Source organism: Cibotium barometz, chromosome 29 (assembly GCF_041138505.1).
Source record: "Cibotium barometz isolate CiBa-2024 chromosome 29, ASM4113850v1, whole genome shotgun sequence".
Taxonomy (NCBI): Eukaryota; Viridiplantae; Streptophyta; class Polypodiopsida; order Cyatheales; family Cibotiaceae; genus Cibotium; species Cibotium barometz.
In genome coordinates this window covers 5,501,042-5,521,883 of record NC_141074.1, presented here as the reverse complement: position 1 = coordinate 5,521,883, position 20,842 = coordinate 5,501,042, and the positions used below count along the sequence as shown (strand labels likewise).

The 20,842-nt window shown below is 45.1% G+C and overlaps 1 protein-coding gene and 2 non-coding genes across 3 annotated transcripts in view; all 3 read right to left on the bottom strand.

Annotated features, from left to right (window-relative positions):
- Window positions 1–15,945, bottom strand: part of LOC147621769 (BAG family molecular chaperone regulator 4-like) — a 34,073-nt gene extending 18,128 nt beyond the window's left edge. The window contains exons 1-3 of the mRNA XM_086822779.1: window positions 15,662–15,945; window positions 14,536–14,792; window positions 14,283–14,429 (exon numbers count right to left, since the gene is read on the bottom strand). Coding sequence (XP_086678905.1) covers window positions 14,283–14,429; window positions 14,536–14,792; window positions 15,662–15,830 — 573 coding nt within the window. The 5' untranslated portion in view covers window positions 15,831–15,945. The remainder of the gene's footprint in view (window positions 1–14,282; window positions 14,430–14,535; window positions 14,793–15,661) is intronic.
- Window positions 3,397–3,468, bottom strand: TRNAC-GCA (transfer RNA cysteine (anticodon GCA)). Its single transcript has one exon. It is a non-coding gene; the product is annotated as a tRNA-Cys (tRNA).
- On the bottom strand, window positions 3,498–3,569 carry TRNAC-GCA (transfer RNA cysteine (anticodon GCA)). Its single transcript has one exon. It is a non-coding gene; the product is annotated as a tRNA-Cys (tRNA).
- Window positions 15,946–20,842: the final 4,897 nt, after the last annotated feature.

Below are 20,842 nucleotides of genomic sequence, written 5' to 3'. Positions count from 1 at the left end.
TGCCAGGGTGTCCACGACATGTACCACAATCGGCCAGCACTAGAGCTGAAGTCGGGTACTACAGGTACAGTCGGCCACCTACCAAGATCTCCTGCCACCACAGAAGTGCCACCCAAGCCACAGAAAAAATGGAAAAAATGGGAGAAAAATACGGGGAGTGAGGAAAAATGAGAACAACACCTACAAGGGCGGGCACACCCACAACAAAGGCCCTGGTGTCTACAGAAAGACAGGAGATGACTTCTAACACCCCCTCTCAGCTCCTGGCTGTGAAACCAACCACAGGGAGCTGGGGTGCCGCCTGAGCAAATCCTGAGATAGCGACTTCGTGAAGAGGTCCACTGTACTGTCCTCCGTCGAACAGAACTCTAGCAAGATGTCATCAGCAACAATGAACTGTTCACGAACAAAGTGCCTCGGGATAACCGTGGGTTCCTCCAGTGGAATCCCAATCCTGCCATGCAACCTCTGCAACCTGACCACCTCACAAGCAGCCCGGTACTCTGCCTCTGTCGACGACAAGGCAAAAGATGACTGCCTCTCACTGCTCCGTAAAACTACTCCTATGCTTTAAGTAGATATCCTCGTGTCTGGATCTCCTCCCCAAACTGAGTCACTCCAACCGTGGAGTCGAACTCCATCGATCAATCCCCCTCCTGTGTAAAAGAGTCCATGATCCTTCGCATGCTGCAGAAACCACAAGATACGCAATCCTACCTCCCAAGAGTCATTTGCAACCATGAGCTCAGCTGCCTCATCAGGAAGCTCACGTCCAATCTGGTGTCCATCAACCAAATCAATGAACCATTTTGCTTCCGAGTCAAAGAGGCATCACACTGCTCACAAGGATCAACACCTGTTACGGTGCAAAGCCAAGTCCTGGAAACCTGCTAAAGACCACGCACGGCCTTCTTAAACCTGTCAACCACCCCCTTTGAATCCGCAACCACAAAGCCTGGAGAATTCACCTCCTTCTGCAAGTAATCAACTGCCACCTGCCCGGCTTTTCGAGAGGTTCCCGTGGAAAGAACATCCTCATCTACAGGAATTTCTTTGTCCCGAATACTACGAGACATTAGAGCATAAGTTACCTGTTCAGTTTCCTCTGACTGACAAACACAAGAACCACCAACATCAGTACTAGAAAGTTCCTGCCAACTACTGCCATCAACTGGCAAGCTATCCACCATCTAGTCCTCGAAAGCCTGCACCTGTAGCGTATCCACACTTAAGTGGCCATTACCAGACTGCCACTCATCACAAACCTGAGAACCTGGGAGAGAGAGTGCTGAAAGCTTGTAAACTCCATTCTCCACTCCGCCTTCCCAAACCACCTGGCCTGTTGCCTTGTCCCGGAGAGCAACAAACTGCTCATCAAACTCCACCCGTACGCCAGTCTTGCAAACCTGATGCACTGACGACAACACATGAAAACCAAGTGACGGAACATACAACACCTGGGAGGAATGCTTCCCCCCTCTGCCATCAGGAACTATCTCCAACCTGCCCTCACTGTGAACTGGGACAGTGGATGTATCCCCAGTAAGAATGTGACCAGAATACCTGCAGAGATCCTGTAAATCTGAACGGGAAGGAGTCATGCGCCTGGAAGCACCACTGTCTAGAATCCACTCCCGAGTATCCGTAGCCTGAAGAAAATGAAACATCGGTGTCCATCACCTCCAAGTGCACAAAAGCCGGATTCTTCATGATTGATGATGAGGAATCTTCACCCTTCTCGGTCTTCCGTTTGGGACACTGCCTCCAATAGTGGCCTTTCTCGCCACAATCATTACAGGTCCTCTGTGCCTTTAGTTTCTCGCAGTCAGCGTCGCACTTCTTCTTAGAAGACTTCTCCGATGAAGCCTTCCCTTTGCCCATGTTACGCCCTTTCGACCGTTGGCCAGTTAAGGCCTCCGAACCTCCGCCCTATGGAGGGTTCGTGAATCGTTCCTCCTGGTCCAAGACCATAGGCACAAGCTCCTCCCACGTGATGGTGCTGAGCCTGCCACTGGTAATCAAAGACGAGTAAAATGCTGAGTACTGAGAGGGCAAGTGCGACAGCAACGTTATGGCCATGTCCTCTGACGATATCTCCTTCCCAGCCTGAAGAACTTCTTGCTGAAGAGCCTGCAGCTTGTTAATATGCTCCCGCATCGTCGACGACTTTGTAGGGCTCAGGGAGTGAGGGCCTTTGTTGTAGTCATGGGGCTGTCGGCCTGTTTTAGGCTGGCCGACCAACAGTCTAGGGTGGTATAAATACCACCCTTGCCCCCCACACCATTTTGTACCAGGTCTTTTGTATATAGTTAAGTTTATACAACTTCTCTCTCTCCTACAGTTTTGCGTTTTCTCTCTCAAAGCAATTTGTCTCATTTCCGTTGTGCATTCCGACATGGTATCAGAGCCCCAGGTGGCTTGAAGCTTGGAGACAGTGAGAGCTTGAGGGTTTTCTGTTTTTTGGTACTCTAATTGGAGAATTTTTGGGCTATTCGGGACGTGGAGAAGCAGGTAGAAGGCGGCCACCATTGCTAGATAGCCACCTTGCATAGCAGTTGCAGGCTCTTCTTCATTTTTTTTCCCACCCAACCTCCCTTCACAAGATCTTGTGAACCCCCAAGATGGCAGATTTGCTCGAGATGGTGGAGAAGCATGTGAAGATCCCCAACCTCCCAACATTCCCACTGGACCAACAATTGGACGGGACCAATTATGGCATCAGGAAGGTAATGATGGACTCTATCCTAGAGTCTTATGATTTGCCTGAATTCATTGTGGTTGGAGTTCCACGACCAGAGTTCGAGGAGGAGGAGCTTTCACTTTCTACTAGGAAAGAGCGGGAGGCTCAGGCACAATTGTGGGATCGTGTCAATGCCCGTGTGCGTTCTTTCATCTTCCTTAATTGCACACGCCAAGTGATCAACCACATCAAACACATGACATTGGCCCGAGGGACTTGGCAACACTTGGCTTCTTTGTATAACAGGGTATCACCCATGAAGAGCATTTCCTTGGAAGTGCAGATGCGAGTGATGAATCTTGCAAAGTATTCGCCGATGCAGGAGCACATCAACAAACTCCAAACTCTTCAACAGGAGGTTCTTCAAGCTAGGAAGGAGATATGGCCATCACTTTGGTATCTCATCTTACCCCTCAGTACTCAACTTTCTATTCTTCTTTGATCACCAGTGGGAGGCTCAACACGATTTACAAACCCCCCACATGGCGGAGGTTTTTGATAGAATGTGCAACAGAAGAAGGAAAAGTGGAAACACATGGGGGAGAGAGAGAGAGAGAGAGAGAGAGAGAGAAAGAAAGAAAGAAAGAAAGATTTTATTAACGTCTTCCAAAAGACCGAACTCGGCCTATGAGAATAAAGTATGAATATTACATGCAAGGGCGCAACCGGGATCGAACCGGTGACCTATCGGACTGCAACCGATTGCTCTACCACTGAGCCATACACCCCTGGCTATAAAGTATGAATATTACATGCAAGGGCGCAACCGGGATCGAACCGGTGACCTATCGGACTGCAGCCGATTGCTCTACCACTGAGCCATACACCCCTGGCTAGGTGAGAGAGAGAGGAAGCACAGGTGAGAAACTGCTCTCAATATCATCATCCAAAGGAATACATGTCCCGAGCAAGAGGGGAGAAAGCCTCGTATGTGAGGGGCTACAGCAAACAATGCTAAGCAAGCAGTGAAGAATGAGGGAGGCAAGCCAGCTATATATATGCCCATATGAAGGCAGCCAACTAGGAAAAAAGGTTCTCCACGACTAGGGAAAAAAGCCCAAGACTACATAAAATGGAGAATAATATGGGAAAACATATGTGAGGGGTGACCAACCTCTTTAGCTAACATGGTCAGCCCTAGAGGCTAAAATAGGACACCACACAGGAAGGCAACAGCAAAGGGATGATGTCTAACACCCCCTCTCAACACCGGATGCTGAGAGTGAACTCCAAGAAGCCAGAGACACCGTCCTCGATCGAAGATGAAAGACTGCCGAAACCATAGTAACATGGGACGGGGAACGGGGACGAGAACGGGGATTCCTGGGAAACGAGACGGGGAACGAGGGACGACATGGGACGGCATACAAAATATGCAATTTTAAGTAAGCACTCGTTTAAGAAACTTAACAATACTAAAACAAAGTCACTTTACACTTGCAAAGCATCAATATTAAGTCATACTAGCAAAAAAATGGGTGTTACAAAAAAGGAGATCGGGCACCCAGGACCCAGTCGCCAAAGGCTAAAGCAAAAGACAAGGGCAAAAGCCTAGGCCCTAACCACGTAAGTGGCATACAAAAAAGAGACTATCACTAGAGTAGTACATATGTCAAAAAGCCTCAAGGGGCATGTGAAGTGCTGGCCTCACGATCATGGGTCCCTGCAATGCGTGCACGCTCCATAGAGATGTCCTCCACCTGCTCCTCCAACTCCTCATCATCTTGAGACATCTCCCACTCGGTAAATGCATCAGCCTTTGCAGTTGCACTCTTGCAAAGCATTCGCAAGTTTGCACTCACAAAGACTAGATCATTTGCCCGTTCCACCCCAAGACGGTTCCTCTTCTTCGATGCAATGTGACTGTATGAGCTCCAAAGTTGCTCTAGGCAAGAGGAACTCACTGCCTGGCTGAGAATGCGGATGGCTAGATGCTGAAGCTCAGGTCCGTCCGAACCAAAATCTTCCCACCACAAAGCAGCCCCAACTTTGAAGCGATCATCCTATGCATCCATGTCTCCATAAGAGCCCTGAAAGCTCCTATACCTGGACAACTCGTCATGGATCTTCCGCCTAACATTTGGGTCAGGCACAAGTCGAGTCAAGACAAGTCTCCATAGCTTGCTCACCTCTGTGTCACTTTCTTGCCCTTTACCCTGAAACTCAGGGTCCACCACATAGGCTACTGCATGCAAAGGAGAGGAGTAGGAATTCCACCTACGCACACATAGGGCACGGATCTCCTCGTACCTGTCCTCATCTAGCTCCAAATCCCTCAGCTTCTCTATCATGCTGTCCATAGCCTCATATACCTTGCCGATGCATGGCTTCATACCATTCACAAGCCTCATCGAGTGGACAATAGGTTGAACCATAACATCAATGCACTTCACTTTTTCCGAAAAATCAAGGCTCTCTGCTTTTTCCTTGCATAGAGCTCCTGTCCCAGTGGAAGCCAATGGTGAAGAAGTGAACTCGTCACTAATGAACAACTGTCTCAATGCACCACTACACTCTTTCAATCGATGGAGCATCAAGAAGTTGTAGGCAAACCTCGTATCTAAGTATTTGAGGAGCTGACGGCTAGATTTTTTGGAGAATTCATGGCGTAGGAACTGATGCTTTGTGACAAATGTCACTATTTGGTTGCCCACTTGGATGATAGGCCAGATCCATGGCAAGTCCCCAATATCCTTCAAGAGATTATTTAAGCAATGTGCCATGCAAAATGACACGGTGATGTTGGGGTACATGCTCTCGATGATTGCTCCAGCTGCCCTGTTTGAAGCCTCCCCATCAGCAACAAAGCCCACAACTAGGTCTGGGCTAGTGATCTCTATGCCACTAGCCCACTCTCCTGCTAGCACATCAGCACTCTTCCCAGTCCCAGAAGCATCATGTGAGGCGATGAAGTACATCTCACCGCGGGAATATGCAACAAGGCCATGGATGGACCTCTTCCGCGTATCACTCCATCCATCGGCTATCAGGGACACTCCATTCCTTGCCCATTGTCGCTTCGTGTTTTCTGTTGCTTGCTCCACAAGTCTCTTCTCCTTCTCTAGCAATGTGGTGCGCAAGGACTCCGATGATGGGGGCGTATAGTTTGGAGCATACTTCCCTATCTTCTTCACCATGACCTTGAAGTAGTCCGATCTATCCACAAAAAATGAATAATTTAATAACCGATCAACTTCAAAGTTCAAAGTTTAAAGTTCAAAGTTCAAGTAACTTGTAAGAGAAACATTGTAAAATGATAGATCTTAAGCTAGACATCTTAATTCTTGATAACCTGGCAGCATGAGCAGGTTATGGCCGTATCCACCTCTGCCTTCTTCTTGGGGTCCCAACTACCCTCAAGAGTACTTTGCCGACGTGAGTGTGTGGATGCGGTCGGCATGGAGAAGGATGGTGTTAGGGCCCGTTCTTGTGGAGCGGGTGATGCGCCCGCGGGTGCCGATGAAGTGGATGCACATGGGGATGCCGATGTGGATGCCGAACCTTGGGATGGCCTCACTAGTGTTGCGGGATCCACGGCCACATGCGGCACTCTCCTCCTTGAAAGCAAGGCCTCATGTGCGGCAACACGTTCAAGAAGCCTCCTTCTCGTCTCCGGTGTGACCTGATCACAAAATTGGACCTCATGACCGGGCTCATGCAGGATGTGAGCTCTCACTTTATCCGCCCCACCCGTTCGCCTATATGGACATAGCTTGCAGAACCATGGGCAAGAGCCGCCTCCACTTCCGGGATGATCGGAGTTGACCTCTTCCCACCAAGACCAACCTTCGGTCCTCCTTCCTCTATTCGTATTGGCGCCGCCAGAACGAGGTGCGGGGGATGGTCGCGATGAAGATGCCATGGAGGCAAGTGCCAAGGAGGCTTGAGCAATGGAGGTGAGTGTAGGAGAGAGATGTAGGAGAGGCTAAAGCAAGAGGAGGTGAGACCAAGTGTAGGAGAGAGATATAGGAGAGGCTTGAGCAATGGAGGTGAGAGTAGGAGAGAGATGTAGGAGAGGCTTGCCAATGGAGAGACTAGAGCAAGAGGTGAGTGTAGGAGAGCAACAAGACTACAAGTGACAACTTGAAATTACAACTTACCCAAGGTCCCAATGCCACTGGAGCCTTGAGGCTTGAGGAAAGCTAGTGCCTTGCCGGGTTGCCCAATGCCCACTTGAGTCTTGAGCCTTGAAAGTTGAGGAGTGTTGAGCCAATGAGCTTTCCACTTGAGCCTTGAAAGTTGAGGAACGTTGAGGCTTGAGCTTGAGCCTTGAGGAGTGTTGCAAGTGCCAAGAGGCAAGAGCTAAGAGGCTAGAGGAAGTGCCAAGGAGGCCCGAGGTGAGTCTTGAAGACTTGAAGACTTGAAAGTTTCCTATAGCATGTGCCAATGGGGGCTCTTCTTATAGCCATGGGCCAAGTGGGGAGGACTGCTCAACGGCTAGGCGCCCAACGGCTATAGGGCGCCCAACGGTTACGGGCGCAACGGCAGACTGGTCAACGCTACACAATGGTCAGCTGACCGTCCCGTCCCATTCCGTCCCACACAAATCGCCGTCCCCTTGTTACAGCGTGGGCTCACACGCCCCCTGTCCATTTCTGTTACCACACGTTATGGGACGGCGTTCCCCCGTCCCAAGGGTCCGTCCCCCACGTCCCCTGTGACTGGGGCAGAAACAGGTACCAAGAAAGCTCCACAAGCAATCTCCTGAGCAACTCGGCTACAAAAGCAATAGAACAAGCTGCCAGGTGTACCGCTCCTTTGGAAGAAAACAACCATGTAGGCTGCGACGTGCTACTCCAAATAATGGTTCCAAACCCAAGGGTAAGAACACTCCCCGAAGTTGAATGTCGTGTATCCTGCCTAGAGAAGGTATGAAAAACCTCAAAACCAACCAAGATCAGATCCTGTAGATAATCAATCCTAATCAATCCTGGGAGAAGCAAACTGCTCCTCACTGGAACCCTCAAAAGAAATAGAGTCAATCTGCTCCAACTCTGTACCAAGAGTAGCCAAATGCTATACAAAAGCATCCTCTGAAAAGATTAGCATCGCAAGATGTTAAGACTTTGTAGAAAAGATGGGGTCCATCTGCTCAAACTCCGTACCATGAGTTGCCCAATGCTGTACAAAAGCACACGCCACTGAGGTGGGCATCGCAAGATAAAGGACTCCACATCTCCCTCTGAAAAAAGATGTCATCGGATTGGTACAAGCCCAACCTGATTTTGATCCAAATCCACTTATGGAACAATCTTCTTCTCTCAGTGATGCTCTTGAGGACTTTGTTACCATTACAGTTTATATCCCTGCTTCCCTTCCTCATTGCGAGGAGTCTACCTCTGCATCTCTTTCTGATGCTTTTGAGGATGCCCCTCCCTCTGCCAATTCTGCATTTGGTTTGTTGTAGTGTGCAGGTTTGTTGTTTTTGAGGATGGTTTTTTGGATTTGGATCAAAATCAGGTTGGGGATTTGATTCTACTTATGGAACAGTCTTCTGCTCTCAGTGATGCTCTTGAGGACTTTGTTACCATTACAATTTATATTCCTGCTTCCCTTCCTCATTGCGAGCAGTCTACCTCTGCATCTCTTTGTGATGCTTTTGAGGATGCCCCTCCCTCTGTCAGTTCTGCATTTGGTTTGTTGCAGTGTGCAGGTTCGTTGTTTTGGAGGATGGTTTTTTGGACCCAGTGGGATGCTTTGGATCTGTGGTTGCTAACCGTGCATGGGACACAGTGGTACTTCTAGAGTTTTTTAGAATCAGATCCCAAGAATCAACAACAAATAAGTGATCCATGTGAAAGAATCACACCTCACATGCAAAATACCCTCCTTGTTCTACAAACACTGCAAAGAACACAAGCTCGGACAAAAGAAACTCTGCTGAAGATCTCTAAAAAGATCACTACTCTCCTCCAAAATCTGTAAACTCCTGTCACAAAAGAAAGTCTCCACAAAAACAAAACAGCTCCCGAAACTGATCCTCAAGTGAAGTAGCTGGAGATAGGCCCCTCTGAGTGTAGAAAACTCCTTTGGGAAGCAAAACGCAGCCAAAACACTACTGTCCAGCAAAAAAACAGTACTCCATCGCCAACAGAAGGCAAGGAACATGAAGAAACTGGGTGACTGTGAAGGCCAAGAACAAAACACAGGTATAGATGCTCCAAAATCAGCAAAACACCGACAGAAATCAAAAATTCAGTACCAAACTGCCACCAAAGCCACAATCCAAACAAGAAACCCCCTCTGCAAGTGATTTGTGTCCACTGGAAAAGAAAACACAGCCAAACAAGAGGCTACAAACCTGAAAATTCAGGCCAACCAGCGTCCACACCTCATATGAGGAAAAACGCTAAAGAGAAGGTACCTTCGGGTCCAACAAAAGGAGCCCAGGTGCAGGTAGAGCTACCAGCAGAAACAATTCAGAGAAAACGCTACAACCATGGCTGCAAATCTGAAAACGCAGAGGTATTAGGGGCAGTAGAAAGGGTAAAATTCTGGAAACGCAGAAGAAATAGGTACACCCAAGCCTCAAATCAGCAAATCGGCATCAGAAAACCTGTAGGAGAAAAAACGCAGCATGTAGACTGCTGCTGTCCTGTCCAGAATAGGCGGCCAGCACTTTGGGGGGGGGGGGGGGGGTGTAGATGCTGCTGAATACTGAAGACTTGCTGCAAAACTGCTGTGGACAACACCTGTAGAAAAACGCAACCCTCCAAGGTGCTGCTGCCCTGAAAACAGAGCAGCCGACAGGTGAAGAAGGGATCTCAGGGGTCAAATCTATAAAGGATGAACTCGGGTTGCAATGGAGAAGCGCCTGGAAGAGGCAGGCAACCAGCAGCAAACCTGAGAAGAAAAAATGCAGATCTGTCCATCTGCAGAAAAACGCAGAAACGCAGGAGGTAGAGGAGTGAGCATCCAACACTAAAGATCACCAACGCTCAGATACCATGATAGAATGTGCAGTGGAAGAAGGGAAAGTGGAGACACGAGAGAGAGAGAGTGAGAGAGAGAGAGATGGAGAGGAAGCACAGGTGAGAACCTGCTCTCAATATCATCATCCAAAGGAATACATGTCCCGAGTAAGAGGGGAGAAAATCTCGTCAATGAGGGACTGCAGCAAACAATGCTAAGCAAGCAATGAAGAATGAGGGGAGGGAGGCAAGCCAGCTATATATATGCCCATATGAAAGCAGCCGACTAGGGAAAAAGGTCCTCCACGACTAGGGAAAAAAGTCCAAGACTCCATAAAATGGGGAATAATATGGGAAAACATATGTGAGGGGTGACCAGCCTCTCTAGCTAACATGGTCAGCCCTAGAGGCTAAAATAGGACACCACGCAGGAAGCCAACAGCAAGGGGATGATGTCTTAACAATTATGAGGCTCTAACTGGCCAATGGTCAAAGGGCCGCAACAACAACAAGGGCAAAGGGAAGTCTTCTGAGGAAGAGTCCGACTTGGATCGTGATGCCTTGAAGGCCGAGCGGACCTGTAACCATTGTGGCCAGAAGGGTCACTATTGGAGGAAGTGTCCTCAGCGAAGCACCAAGAAAGATGTTGATTCTTCAGCTCTGCGACTGTAAAGATTCCAGTTTTTGTGCACTTGGAGATTATGGACACTGGAGCTCATCTTCTTCAAGCAGGGAGGTAGTTGGTCTCACCGCTAGGGATACTTGGGAGTGGATTCTTGACAGTGGTGCTTCCAAGCACATGACTCCTTCCCGAGAGTTAATACAAGATCCTCGAAGGCAAACAGGCCACATCCTTATTGGTGACAAGTCCACTATCCCTATTCACAATGATGACAGATTGGAGATCATTCCCGATGGCAAAAGGGGAAAGCATTCCTCCCAAGTTTTTTATGTCCCATCTCTTGGTTTTCATCTTTTGTCATTGCATGAGGTTTGCAAGACTAGCATACGGGTGGAGTTTGATGAGCATTTTGTTGCTCTCTGGGACAAAGCAACAGGCCAAGTTGTTTGGGAAGACGGAAAGGAGAATGGGATTTACAGACTCTCAACACTCTCTCTTACAAGTCCTCAGTTAGGTGATTTGTGGCAATTTCGTCATGGCCACTTGAATGTGGATACACTGCAGTGGGTTTTCTGGGACTAGATGGTGGATGGCTTGCCAGATGTTGGCAACAGGCAGGGACATTCCAATTCTTGCGTTCGTCAATTAGAGGAGCTTTTACAGGTAAATTATGCTTTGATGTCTCGTATCATTCGGGACAAAGAGCCCACTTCCGTTAAGGAAGCTCTTTCCCACGAGACTTGGAGGAAAGCCATGCAAGTGAAACTCGAAGCCATAGAGAAGAATAACACTTGGGCGTTGGTTCCAAGGCCATCAAAACGGTCAATCATTGGTGTCAAGTGGGTCTACAAGACCAAGTATACGTCTGATGGGTCGGTGCCAGGTGGACAAGCACAAGGCTAGACTTGTGGCTAAGGGCTATGCTCGGCGGCCTGGCATCGACTATGAGGACACTTTTGCACCGATAGCTAGGATGACCACAATTCGGACAATTCTTGCCCTTGCCTCTTCTCAACGGTGGCCGGTGTATCAGATGGATGTAAAATCTGAGTTCCTGAATGGTGACTTGCAGGAGGAGATGTATATTGAACAACCTCGATCAAAGGGAAGGCCTTGTATGGCTCCCAAGGCTTGGAATCAGAAGATTGATTCCTTCTTTCAAAAGAAGGGTTTCCAAAGATCACTTGCAGATCCGAACTTGTATCTCTTTAGGGAACGCGGTATGGTCACCTTGATTATCCTCTATGTGCATTGTGGATGATCTTATTCTCGTTGGCGGTCATGTGGAGCACATAGCTCATAATTGTGACGAAGGCTGCCTTGTCAAAGGAGTTTGAGATGACAGATTTAGGCTTACTATATTTCTTTTTGGGATTGGAGATTTGGCAAACCTAGAAGGGGTTCTTTGTTTCTCACCAACGGTATGTTCATGAGTTGCTAGAGACCTTTGGGATGAAGAACTACAAGCTTATTTCATCTCCGATGGACCCGAATACCAAACTTACAGTACATGATCCTTGTGAGCAGGTTGATGCCTCCTTGTATCGAAAGCTTGTTGGTTCATTGATTTGGTTACTGAACTGTCACATGCACTCTCCACTGTAGTGCATGGTGACAAGCTGGCTCATCAACATCAGTGCAACATTAGCACCTTTTAGGATGATATTTGTCGTACACCGTGACCCCATTGTAATCCTCAGTCCATGATAAGTCAGGCACGAGCTACGCAGGTCATTCTCAGTCTTAGACAGTCAATCAGTCAGTTCGTCCAAGTCCCTTAACCTAATTGAAGAGACGCATTCATGCATGTAGAGTCAGTAGCATTGTCTCGCACAAGCACCCATCCTCATACCTCCCGATTGGTCCATCATATTTCACCTGCATGTAGATGCCAGCATCACTACTGTGGTTGTTTGCAGTGCTAGCCCAACCCAATGAGAAGTACTAGATTGACCGGCCCATCTACTATGCTAGTCGCCTCCTCAACACTGTAGAAAGAAACTACAACACCAGCGAAAGGGAGGCTCTGGCCATATCGTATGCCGTCAAAAGTTTTGCTACTACTTACATCTGGTAGCCTTAGAATATTTATTAGTATTTATCTGGCATTTTTTTCATAATTTTCAGCATTTAACACTATTAATCCATCATCTACAAGTCGTGTAGCATTTAATATTCAATCAACCAACATTTAGTGCCAACCAACCAGCCTCAGTATAAGTATAAATAGGCATGCTTTGCTCATTCATTCATATCATATCATAATTCAGTAATCAAGTATCAAGCGTTGGGAGCCTTCAGCCTAAGGAGCATCAACGATTGAATATTCAGCATCTAGAGCACTTCAACCCTCAGCGTTTTCAGCCAGCGTTTCATCCTTCAGCCACTAGGAGCATCAACGCATGTGCAATTAGCATCCATCATCAAAACGCATCCGCATTCAGCCTTCAGAATACCTTGCATTTTCTGCATAGGAGCAGTTTTCAGCATACATATCTTCATCGTTTTGCTACAGCCAATTGGTGAAGGTAAAACTCAGCATTCATATTCATTTACAGCATTCATACATAGCCTAGAACAGTCCCAAACAGCCCCTATCTCGACCTCAGATTTGCAGCCCTCCCTCATTCCGTTAGAAAGAGTGCATAGGCTCGAGATTGGACATCATTGGTGTTTCTACAGTCATGTACAGCCCGACTCTTGGTCTTCAAAGATCTTGCATTTGGCTTATCGTCAGTCCACCGTCAGTCTCTTCAAAGAAATAAAGCAAATACTATTCCAATAACGGGATAGGGGGCCCTTCAATGGGTAATTCGGGACCCCATATGGTGTACAGTTTCCATCTCTCTCTCTCTCTCAAATCTCTTAAAGTTTGAAGTCTTAGAGTGGATTGCTAAACTCGCGAAACTCGGGATACAGAAGACGGTGTGAGCATTTGTGCGACGATCCTCAATTACGAATACTTCCGCTGCATGTTACATGAACACCAAATTGGACTTGAGTTTTCTAGTGGGACTGTTGAGCTCATTTATGCAGACACCTTTGAAGACTCATTGGGACGCAGGATTGTGGATCTTGCGGTATCTGCAAGGTACGAAAGATCTTGGACTCTTCTATGACACGAGGGGGAACGAAGGACCATTGGAGTGACTCTGATTGGGGAGGAGATCCAGACACGAGGAGATCTACATTAGGCTACGGATTTACCCTTGGCTCAGGAGCTATTTCTTAGAGCAGCAAGAGGCAGCCAACTATTGCCTTGTCTTCAACTGAGGCAGAGTATCAGGATGCTTGCAGTGCTGCTTGCAAGGTTGTGTGGCTACGAAGGTTACTTAGCGAGATTGGGTTTCCACAAAAGGAACCCACGGTCATCCAGTGCGATAACCAGAGTTGTATAGCTATTGCTCGAAACCCAGTCTTCCATGCTCGGACCAAGCATATAGAGATACAATATCACTTTGGTCGTGAGAAGATTTTGGCTAGTGACATCTTGCTTATCTTTTGTTCAACGGCGGACAATGGGGCATACCTCTTCACGAAGCCTCTCCTAGCAGATGCTCCGCAAGGACTCCAACTCACTGGGGTTGGTTCCACATCCAAGAGCTGAGAGGGGGTGTTAGCAGTCATCTTGTGTCTGTACCATATAGGGGATGAGGGCCTTTGTTGTGGGTCCCTTCCTCCTCCTTTTTCCTTCCTTTTGCAGGGTATTTGCTTTACTTGGGGGGGGGCACTATTCTCACCATTGGACCTAAAACCAGTGTTATATATATGAATGTTGCCAATTTGACTTCCAACTCAGTGCTTAATGCATGAGAATGTCAAGAGAAAATCATAGACCTGGATCAAGCAATTGCCAAGCCTATTCAATGATAGCATTTACAACCAAACTTTAAAATTCTTTTCATGCTCTTATTTCATAAAGAAGTTTGTTTATGAGCGGATGCTAAACTTAGATTATACTCCTTAACTATTGAGCATAAATGAGCCAATGACAAATCAAAGGTCTTACCTCGCTCTTTCTTTGCACTTTGGCCTCTCCTTCTGCTTCTATACCGTCCAATTTGAGGAGTTGCCGCATAAGCAATTCTGACAGCAACACAAACTCATTTCCAGCCACCTTATTTCCACTCTCAACAGTTGCTTCCAGAGAGGTAACCTGTGTCACATGATCCTCCTTCAAATCCTATTACCTTTCATCCACACACATGATAAATAGAACATAAGCACAAGCATCCCACAGAAAATGCAGCTAATGAGTGCACCTGTGCAGCAAGCTTATCAACCTCTCCTCGTACATGAGCTACTGCTTGGCAGGCCTTGGCAATGCGCTCATTTTTTCTCGATTCTTCCAACTTTCTCTCTTTGCTTGCTGCATCCTCGATAAGAAGAATCTTTAATTTTTTCTTTACTCCTGCCATATGCAGATGATCACTGTCTTCTTTTTGCTTTCCTTTGAACAACAGCCGCTGCTCGTGTGGGTGCACACCGGTCAAAGGTGCAAGAATGAATTTCAAATCGCCTGTCGTTTATCAAAGGGAAAACCCTGAGTGATGAAAAAAGTTTCAATCCTGCGAGAAGGCGAGATCACTATGGTTGAACCTAATGTGTCATTGCATTCTAAGAGAAGGCAGGCCTATTCTACTTAAAGTTAATGGCAATAGAATAAGTTTTAAGGCAAAGCCTGTCAAGGAGGCCAAGGATCAACATTTTACCAGATGCCTCTAATAGGAAATCTACATAATGCTTCTGTCCAACCTTAGTTTGGTATCCTTATCCTGTATTAAAATTCTGCGATAACCCTGAAATCCATGTCTGTGAATATACTGTTGAAGCGTTCTTGTGTTCTACGCTTGAATTCTACAGCATGTGTGAGTTGCTGTCATAGCCTAAAAGTTAGATCCCTAGCAGACATTAAAACGAGTGTCCAGCATTTTGTGGAAGCAACGAAGAATCTCATGAAAGCCAAACCCTAACTACTGCCCCGAGCTATCAATAGCTCAATGAAATGCAAATCCTAGGCCATGAGAAAAGGATAACCCTAATCTGTGAGACGCAAACCTAAGAAGAGACCTAAGCTATGGATAAGGAAAAACCTATTTCTGCAAGAAACAATCCTTAGTCCGTGTAAGCGGCAAACCCTAAGCCATGTGAGAGGAACCCATGTTAAAGGCAAACGATCCATGTAGAGAATCATGGAGAGCAATCAAGAGATTCGCGAAATGCAAACCCTGAGCCTCGTGCAATACAAACCCTCAACCAAGCTTCATGAAAGCAAACCCTGAGCCATGGAAAGCTTCATGAAACGCAGACAAAGCCCTTACACAGAGAACCCTCATAAGAAGTTTCACAAAATGCAAACCCTAGAGCCTTGCCATTATACAGACTCACCGAAGGTAGCATCGGAAGGGACGGTGATCTCGTGCTGGCGAAGGCCATGGGCAACTTTGACGGTGAGCAAGGGCCCCGAAGATGGAGGTGGATCAGAGGAGGCCTCCCTTCTCATTTCGCCTGCTTCAACGTCTGCTGATGCCAGGCGTGCGTCTTCGTCTTCTGCCATCTCGTGACCTTCCAAAAGAGTCTTGGAATCGGGCGCCTGCCGACTCGTTTGTCTGAAAATCTCTCCCTTTGGCAGCTTTCCCGATGCTTGCCGTCAATCAATGTTCGATGTGGCTGCTCGTGATCTGTCTGGTTGTGTTTTAAAAAAGTATATATTATATTATCCTTTGTTGATGCTGATACAGTATTTTTATTTCATAAAAGTATATATACTATATTATCCTTTGTTGATTGGTCGTGCTCAATGGAGGACTAGGGGCCTTTTCCCACGGCCCAGTTAATGGCATCCAATAACCTTTGTTCCAGAAAGAAATCTACATTCCTACGCGAATTTCCTCCTTCATCATACACCTACATGTTGTAGCTCACCAGGTTTGAGAGCAACATATTAACTGTGCCCATTTTGGCACAATTAACAGAGAAAGCCAAGTTTGAGAGAATATTGGTGGGGCTAGAAATATTTCAGGCTAACTATGGCTTGGGAGTGGTAGGTATGTGAGGGGTAGAGATTTTGGTTCGTTGGCAAACTAACGATTTGATGGTGCTCACTTTTTTGGATTTTTTTGGGGCGTAATCATATAAGAATATTGTTTTTTGGAGGTTCACAGGCTTTTGTCTTCTCATGCGTGAGATTAATTTGTATTTATTTATGAGAGGATCTATTATATTTTTTGTGAAGTGTCAAATGTCGAAAGTTGCCATTTTTTGAATAGTGTTGTTGTTCATGGGCAATAGTTGTTTATGAGCAGTAATTGTTTATCAATGTTATAATATCTATGTTTTACCTTTTCTTTAAATTTAACAACCTTCCTTTACTTCAAGCATTATTACAACCATGGCTATAGGGTTGTGTTATATATAGCTTTGTTTAGTATCCGTATGACTCTGATGATGTCTATCTCTGCTATAGTGGGATATATTAACATTTGAGGGTGGATCTTGCTAGATCGATGACTCTTTTGGCCATGGCATCAATAAGACTGGCTTAGACTACTCACAAGGTAATGTTTCCTATGGCCATGGCCATGGCTATCTTCACTTGAGGTGAGATAGCGGCTTTGACTATGATGCTATCGAGGATGAGATTTTCCTTGGTTGCATTCGTATGTGCTTAGATCACGACTATTTCCCTGTTCAAGAATAGATTTGGGCCGAGGTGAAAGTGTTACTTACTAAGACAGCAAGACACACTGGGCATTATTAGTAGGCAAAGAGTGCTAAGAATTGTTGTTGGTCGGTGAAAACTCTAAAGCATGCTCATTCCTCTTGAAACATTAAAAGTACATAGATGAAATTAAAACTTATTAAAGAATATAAAATTATGCTCTCATATAAAATGAAACTTGAATTACCTAGACTAAAAAAGAGTGCTAAGCTGTTAGCCTTACAAAAAGATGGTAAAGGTAACCTGTGGATGGAACCACGTTGCAATCCATCCTAAGCAGTGCTCATGACACTTAAGGTCTCTCGATGCTAATGCAATGAGACGAGATGGCAAAGAGAGGATGTGTTGTGGGTGGCCATGTTCCCAACTCCTCCCACAATGCAGTCGAAGACAATGTGATTTGTCCTTGTGCACATGGCAACAAGGTCATTGCATACAAATTGGTCACTCAAGTTTACTTTGGTAGACTTACGAGAAAAAGTTCAAACCTCAAAGTGGTGGAATAATCGTGGTTCGTTGTAAAAAAGACATCGGCATATCAGGGCAAGAGTTTCTCGCATGAAGTCGTATACAGGGAATATTGTGCCCTCATTGCACAAACCCCATGCCATTTCGCGCTATAATGGAGGGGATCTTTGCCCACTACGTGAAAAGAAGCATACTACAAGTTGTGTGACCTATAAACACATATGATTATTGATGCTTCTCAAGGCCTTTGCAAAACATGAGACAACATGATTCTGTGAAACACGAGACAACATGATTCGCTAGTTGGATTTCTAGTTGGATCAATGTTCTTACATTTTCAATGAATCCTATGTATGTTTGTTGAGATAATTGCCTACCTTAAACGAACGACATGAGTGTGCGTAACTTTCACCCTCTATATGGCTAAAGACATGATGGACTTGCTCCACTGCACATGTTGTGATGGAAAATCCTCCCTCTCCAAGGCACACACGTGCCATGACAATGACTACCCGCCGTAAATGGTTGATATTCCATACATTCCATGGAGGCACTTCACAGGTATTCTTAAATGGTATTAGGGAGTTTGGCAAGTTTGCACCTTGCTTGGTCATTTCCTTCATCTTTTGATCTCTTAAAAGGTGGGACTCTTTTGATGAATTCCCATGGATCTAGCTATGAAAGATCAAATGTACCTCCTAATAGAGAAGACACAAGCATATAAATATCGGTACACAAAGTCAAGTGCCTTGGAATCATTCTTACTATTATGCAGGCATGAAAATAAAATAAAACACAATCGATGATAAGCATATTGCATAGAACATGTTTCACATGACTATCATAGATATTGAACAAGGAAACTATCTACGCGATATGCCAAAAGATATGAATGGACTAATGTTAATGGCTCAGCCTAACCCTCCTTGAAACATATCCAACGAGAGATTACCTGGTGAACCGCACCCAAGAGGATCTTTCCAATGGTCGAGCTCGTAACCCTCAAGGTCTCCAAGCTCTACAATTACTTTGTTAACCCATTCCTAGGGTTAACAAGAGCTACTACCATTATCTTATATCAAGGAGTCAAGGTAGATACACCAAAAGACCATACATTCAAGATATGAAGCAATGGTGTCCAAATCTACAACTTGGATGGGCACCCGTAATGGTCCTATGTAATACTTATGGCGATTTTTGCTTTAAGAGCGTGTGGTAGTAAGTTAGGATGAAGTCCTAAGTGATGTACTTCATGGATATATTATGAGAGTAGTCATTGTAATAGCATTAGGCCTCTTATGAGCCCAAAGTGCCCGGTCGGCCATAGTTTAAGTGAGTGTGAACACTTATGGCCATGTATGTAAGTGAATATTTTTCATTAAAAAAATACTCTCCTATTGTGCAATAGAGTCTTGATCTTACTAATCTCTAAACTAATGCATGCTAGTGAGTGTGTGTGAGTGATGTGAGGTGAGAGGAGGGACGACTATACATAGTACAACGCGGTGGTGTGACAACACCGCCAGGAGATGTGATGGAATTGCTTCTCAAGAAGTTATAGAGCTTGGAGACCTTGAGGGTTATGAGCTCGGCCATTGGAAAGATCCTCACAACAGTTGCGGTTCACCAGGTAATCTCTTGTTGGATGTGTTTCAAGGAGGGTTAGGGTGAGCCATTAACATTTTTGGCACCGTATTGTGGAAGACATCCCTTGGCTTTTGCCATCATTTTTCTTTAATCTGAGCATTACCCATTTCCATGAAAAAGATGTCGATTTGATTGAGATTTGTGTGCGATTTTGTAAGAATTAGCTCTCTTTTTTTATTTTGTAAAGAATGCTTTTTTTACTTAATTTTTAGCTTAATTTGTTATTTTTGTTACTGTTAATGTGGTTTATGTTCCTAGGGTTTGCACATAGAGTGTATTAGGCTTAGTTTACATCCACCATTGCATCAAATAATGCAATAGAATGCAATTTTTAGTGAATTTTAGCTTTCTTTAGAGTTAAACATAGAGCTAGAATCATTAATTTTTACTTGATTTGTATGTTTTTTGTTTGATTTATATGCATTACAGTGTTAGCAAGTATTAGGAGTAGTTAAATCCTTCACAAAATTTCTCAAAAGCATCAAAAAACCCTTGAAATCGACTAATCGTCCTTAATTGATTGATTTTTGTCATTAAAGGTGATTAATCCAATTCAAGAGGTTTAAAAATCCAATTCAAGAGGTTAAAAAATCAAAAAATGTGTTTTTTGGGGTCCAAATTGATCATGTAAGAGGTTGAAATTAGTGTTTTTGATTTCTAATCACTTTTTTTACATAACTCATTAAGGATAATGAGCATTGAATGAGAAGATGCCAATGAGTTATCAAATTGTCTATTTTGGAGGTTATTTATGAAGGGTGTAAGGGGGTATCATAAAAGGGTTGAGTTTTTTTATTCCCACTTGTCTTTTTGGAAAAATGCCAATATCTCCCTAAATTAAATTCAAAAAATATCCCCCCAAACAAGGAAATTCAAATTTCCATCTAGACTAAAAAAAAAGCTCACGCCTTAAGGCCTCACGAGCAAAAAATAAAAATAAAAAGCTCACGCCTTAAGGCCTCACGAGCAAAAAATAAAAATAAAAATCATGTGACCACGTGTCTCACGGCTCATGCCTTAAGGCTTCACGGCATAAAATAAAATAAAATCAAAATCAAAATCAAATTTGATAAAATCTGTGAAGTCTGTTTCATGCCTTAAGGGTTCACGGCATGAAACCCTTAAGTGTCTCACGGCGTGAAATAGTCCCACGCTAAATTTTTTAAAATAAAATCTATGAAGTCTGTTTTATGCCATAAACTGCACCATGCTAGTTCACGTCATGAAAAGGCTCCGACTCTCAAAAACAGTCCTGATTAGAGGCCTGTATCTCCTAAACCGTGAATCTAAAGAAGGCGCTTTAGTGCTCATCGAAAAGCTGACATCGAGTTCATCGAAATTGGTCTTAACTGTTCGAGGGCAAAATCGATCATTTTGGCCTCCGATCGGCAATCTCAAAATTCGATCCGAAAATCAAGGCAAAAAACAATCAAAGCACTAAAAATTGACCAAAACAGCATGAAAACGATGGCGAACCTTATTCGGGCTACTTTTTGAGGGTCTAAACGACAAAATCAGAAAGACTCAGAGAGACAAAGTTGTAGTACTCCAAAAATACTACGACACTCTCATTCAGAGTTTTTTCAAATTCCTTTTGGAACACCTTAAAAACGGGCTGCGACACGAGGGAAATTCTCGAAATGTTTTTTTCGTCTTGAGACAATGATGGAAAATAGTTTTTAGGACCTCCTCTTCCATTTGGGAAGCTACTAGCATGCACTACAATCGACATC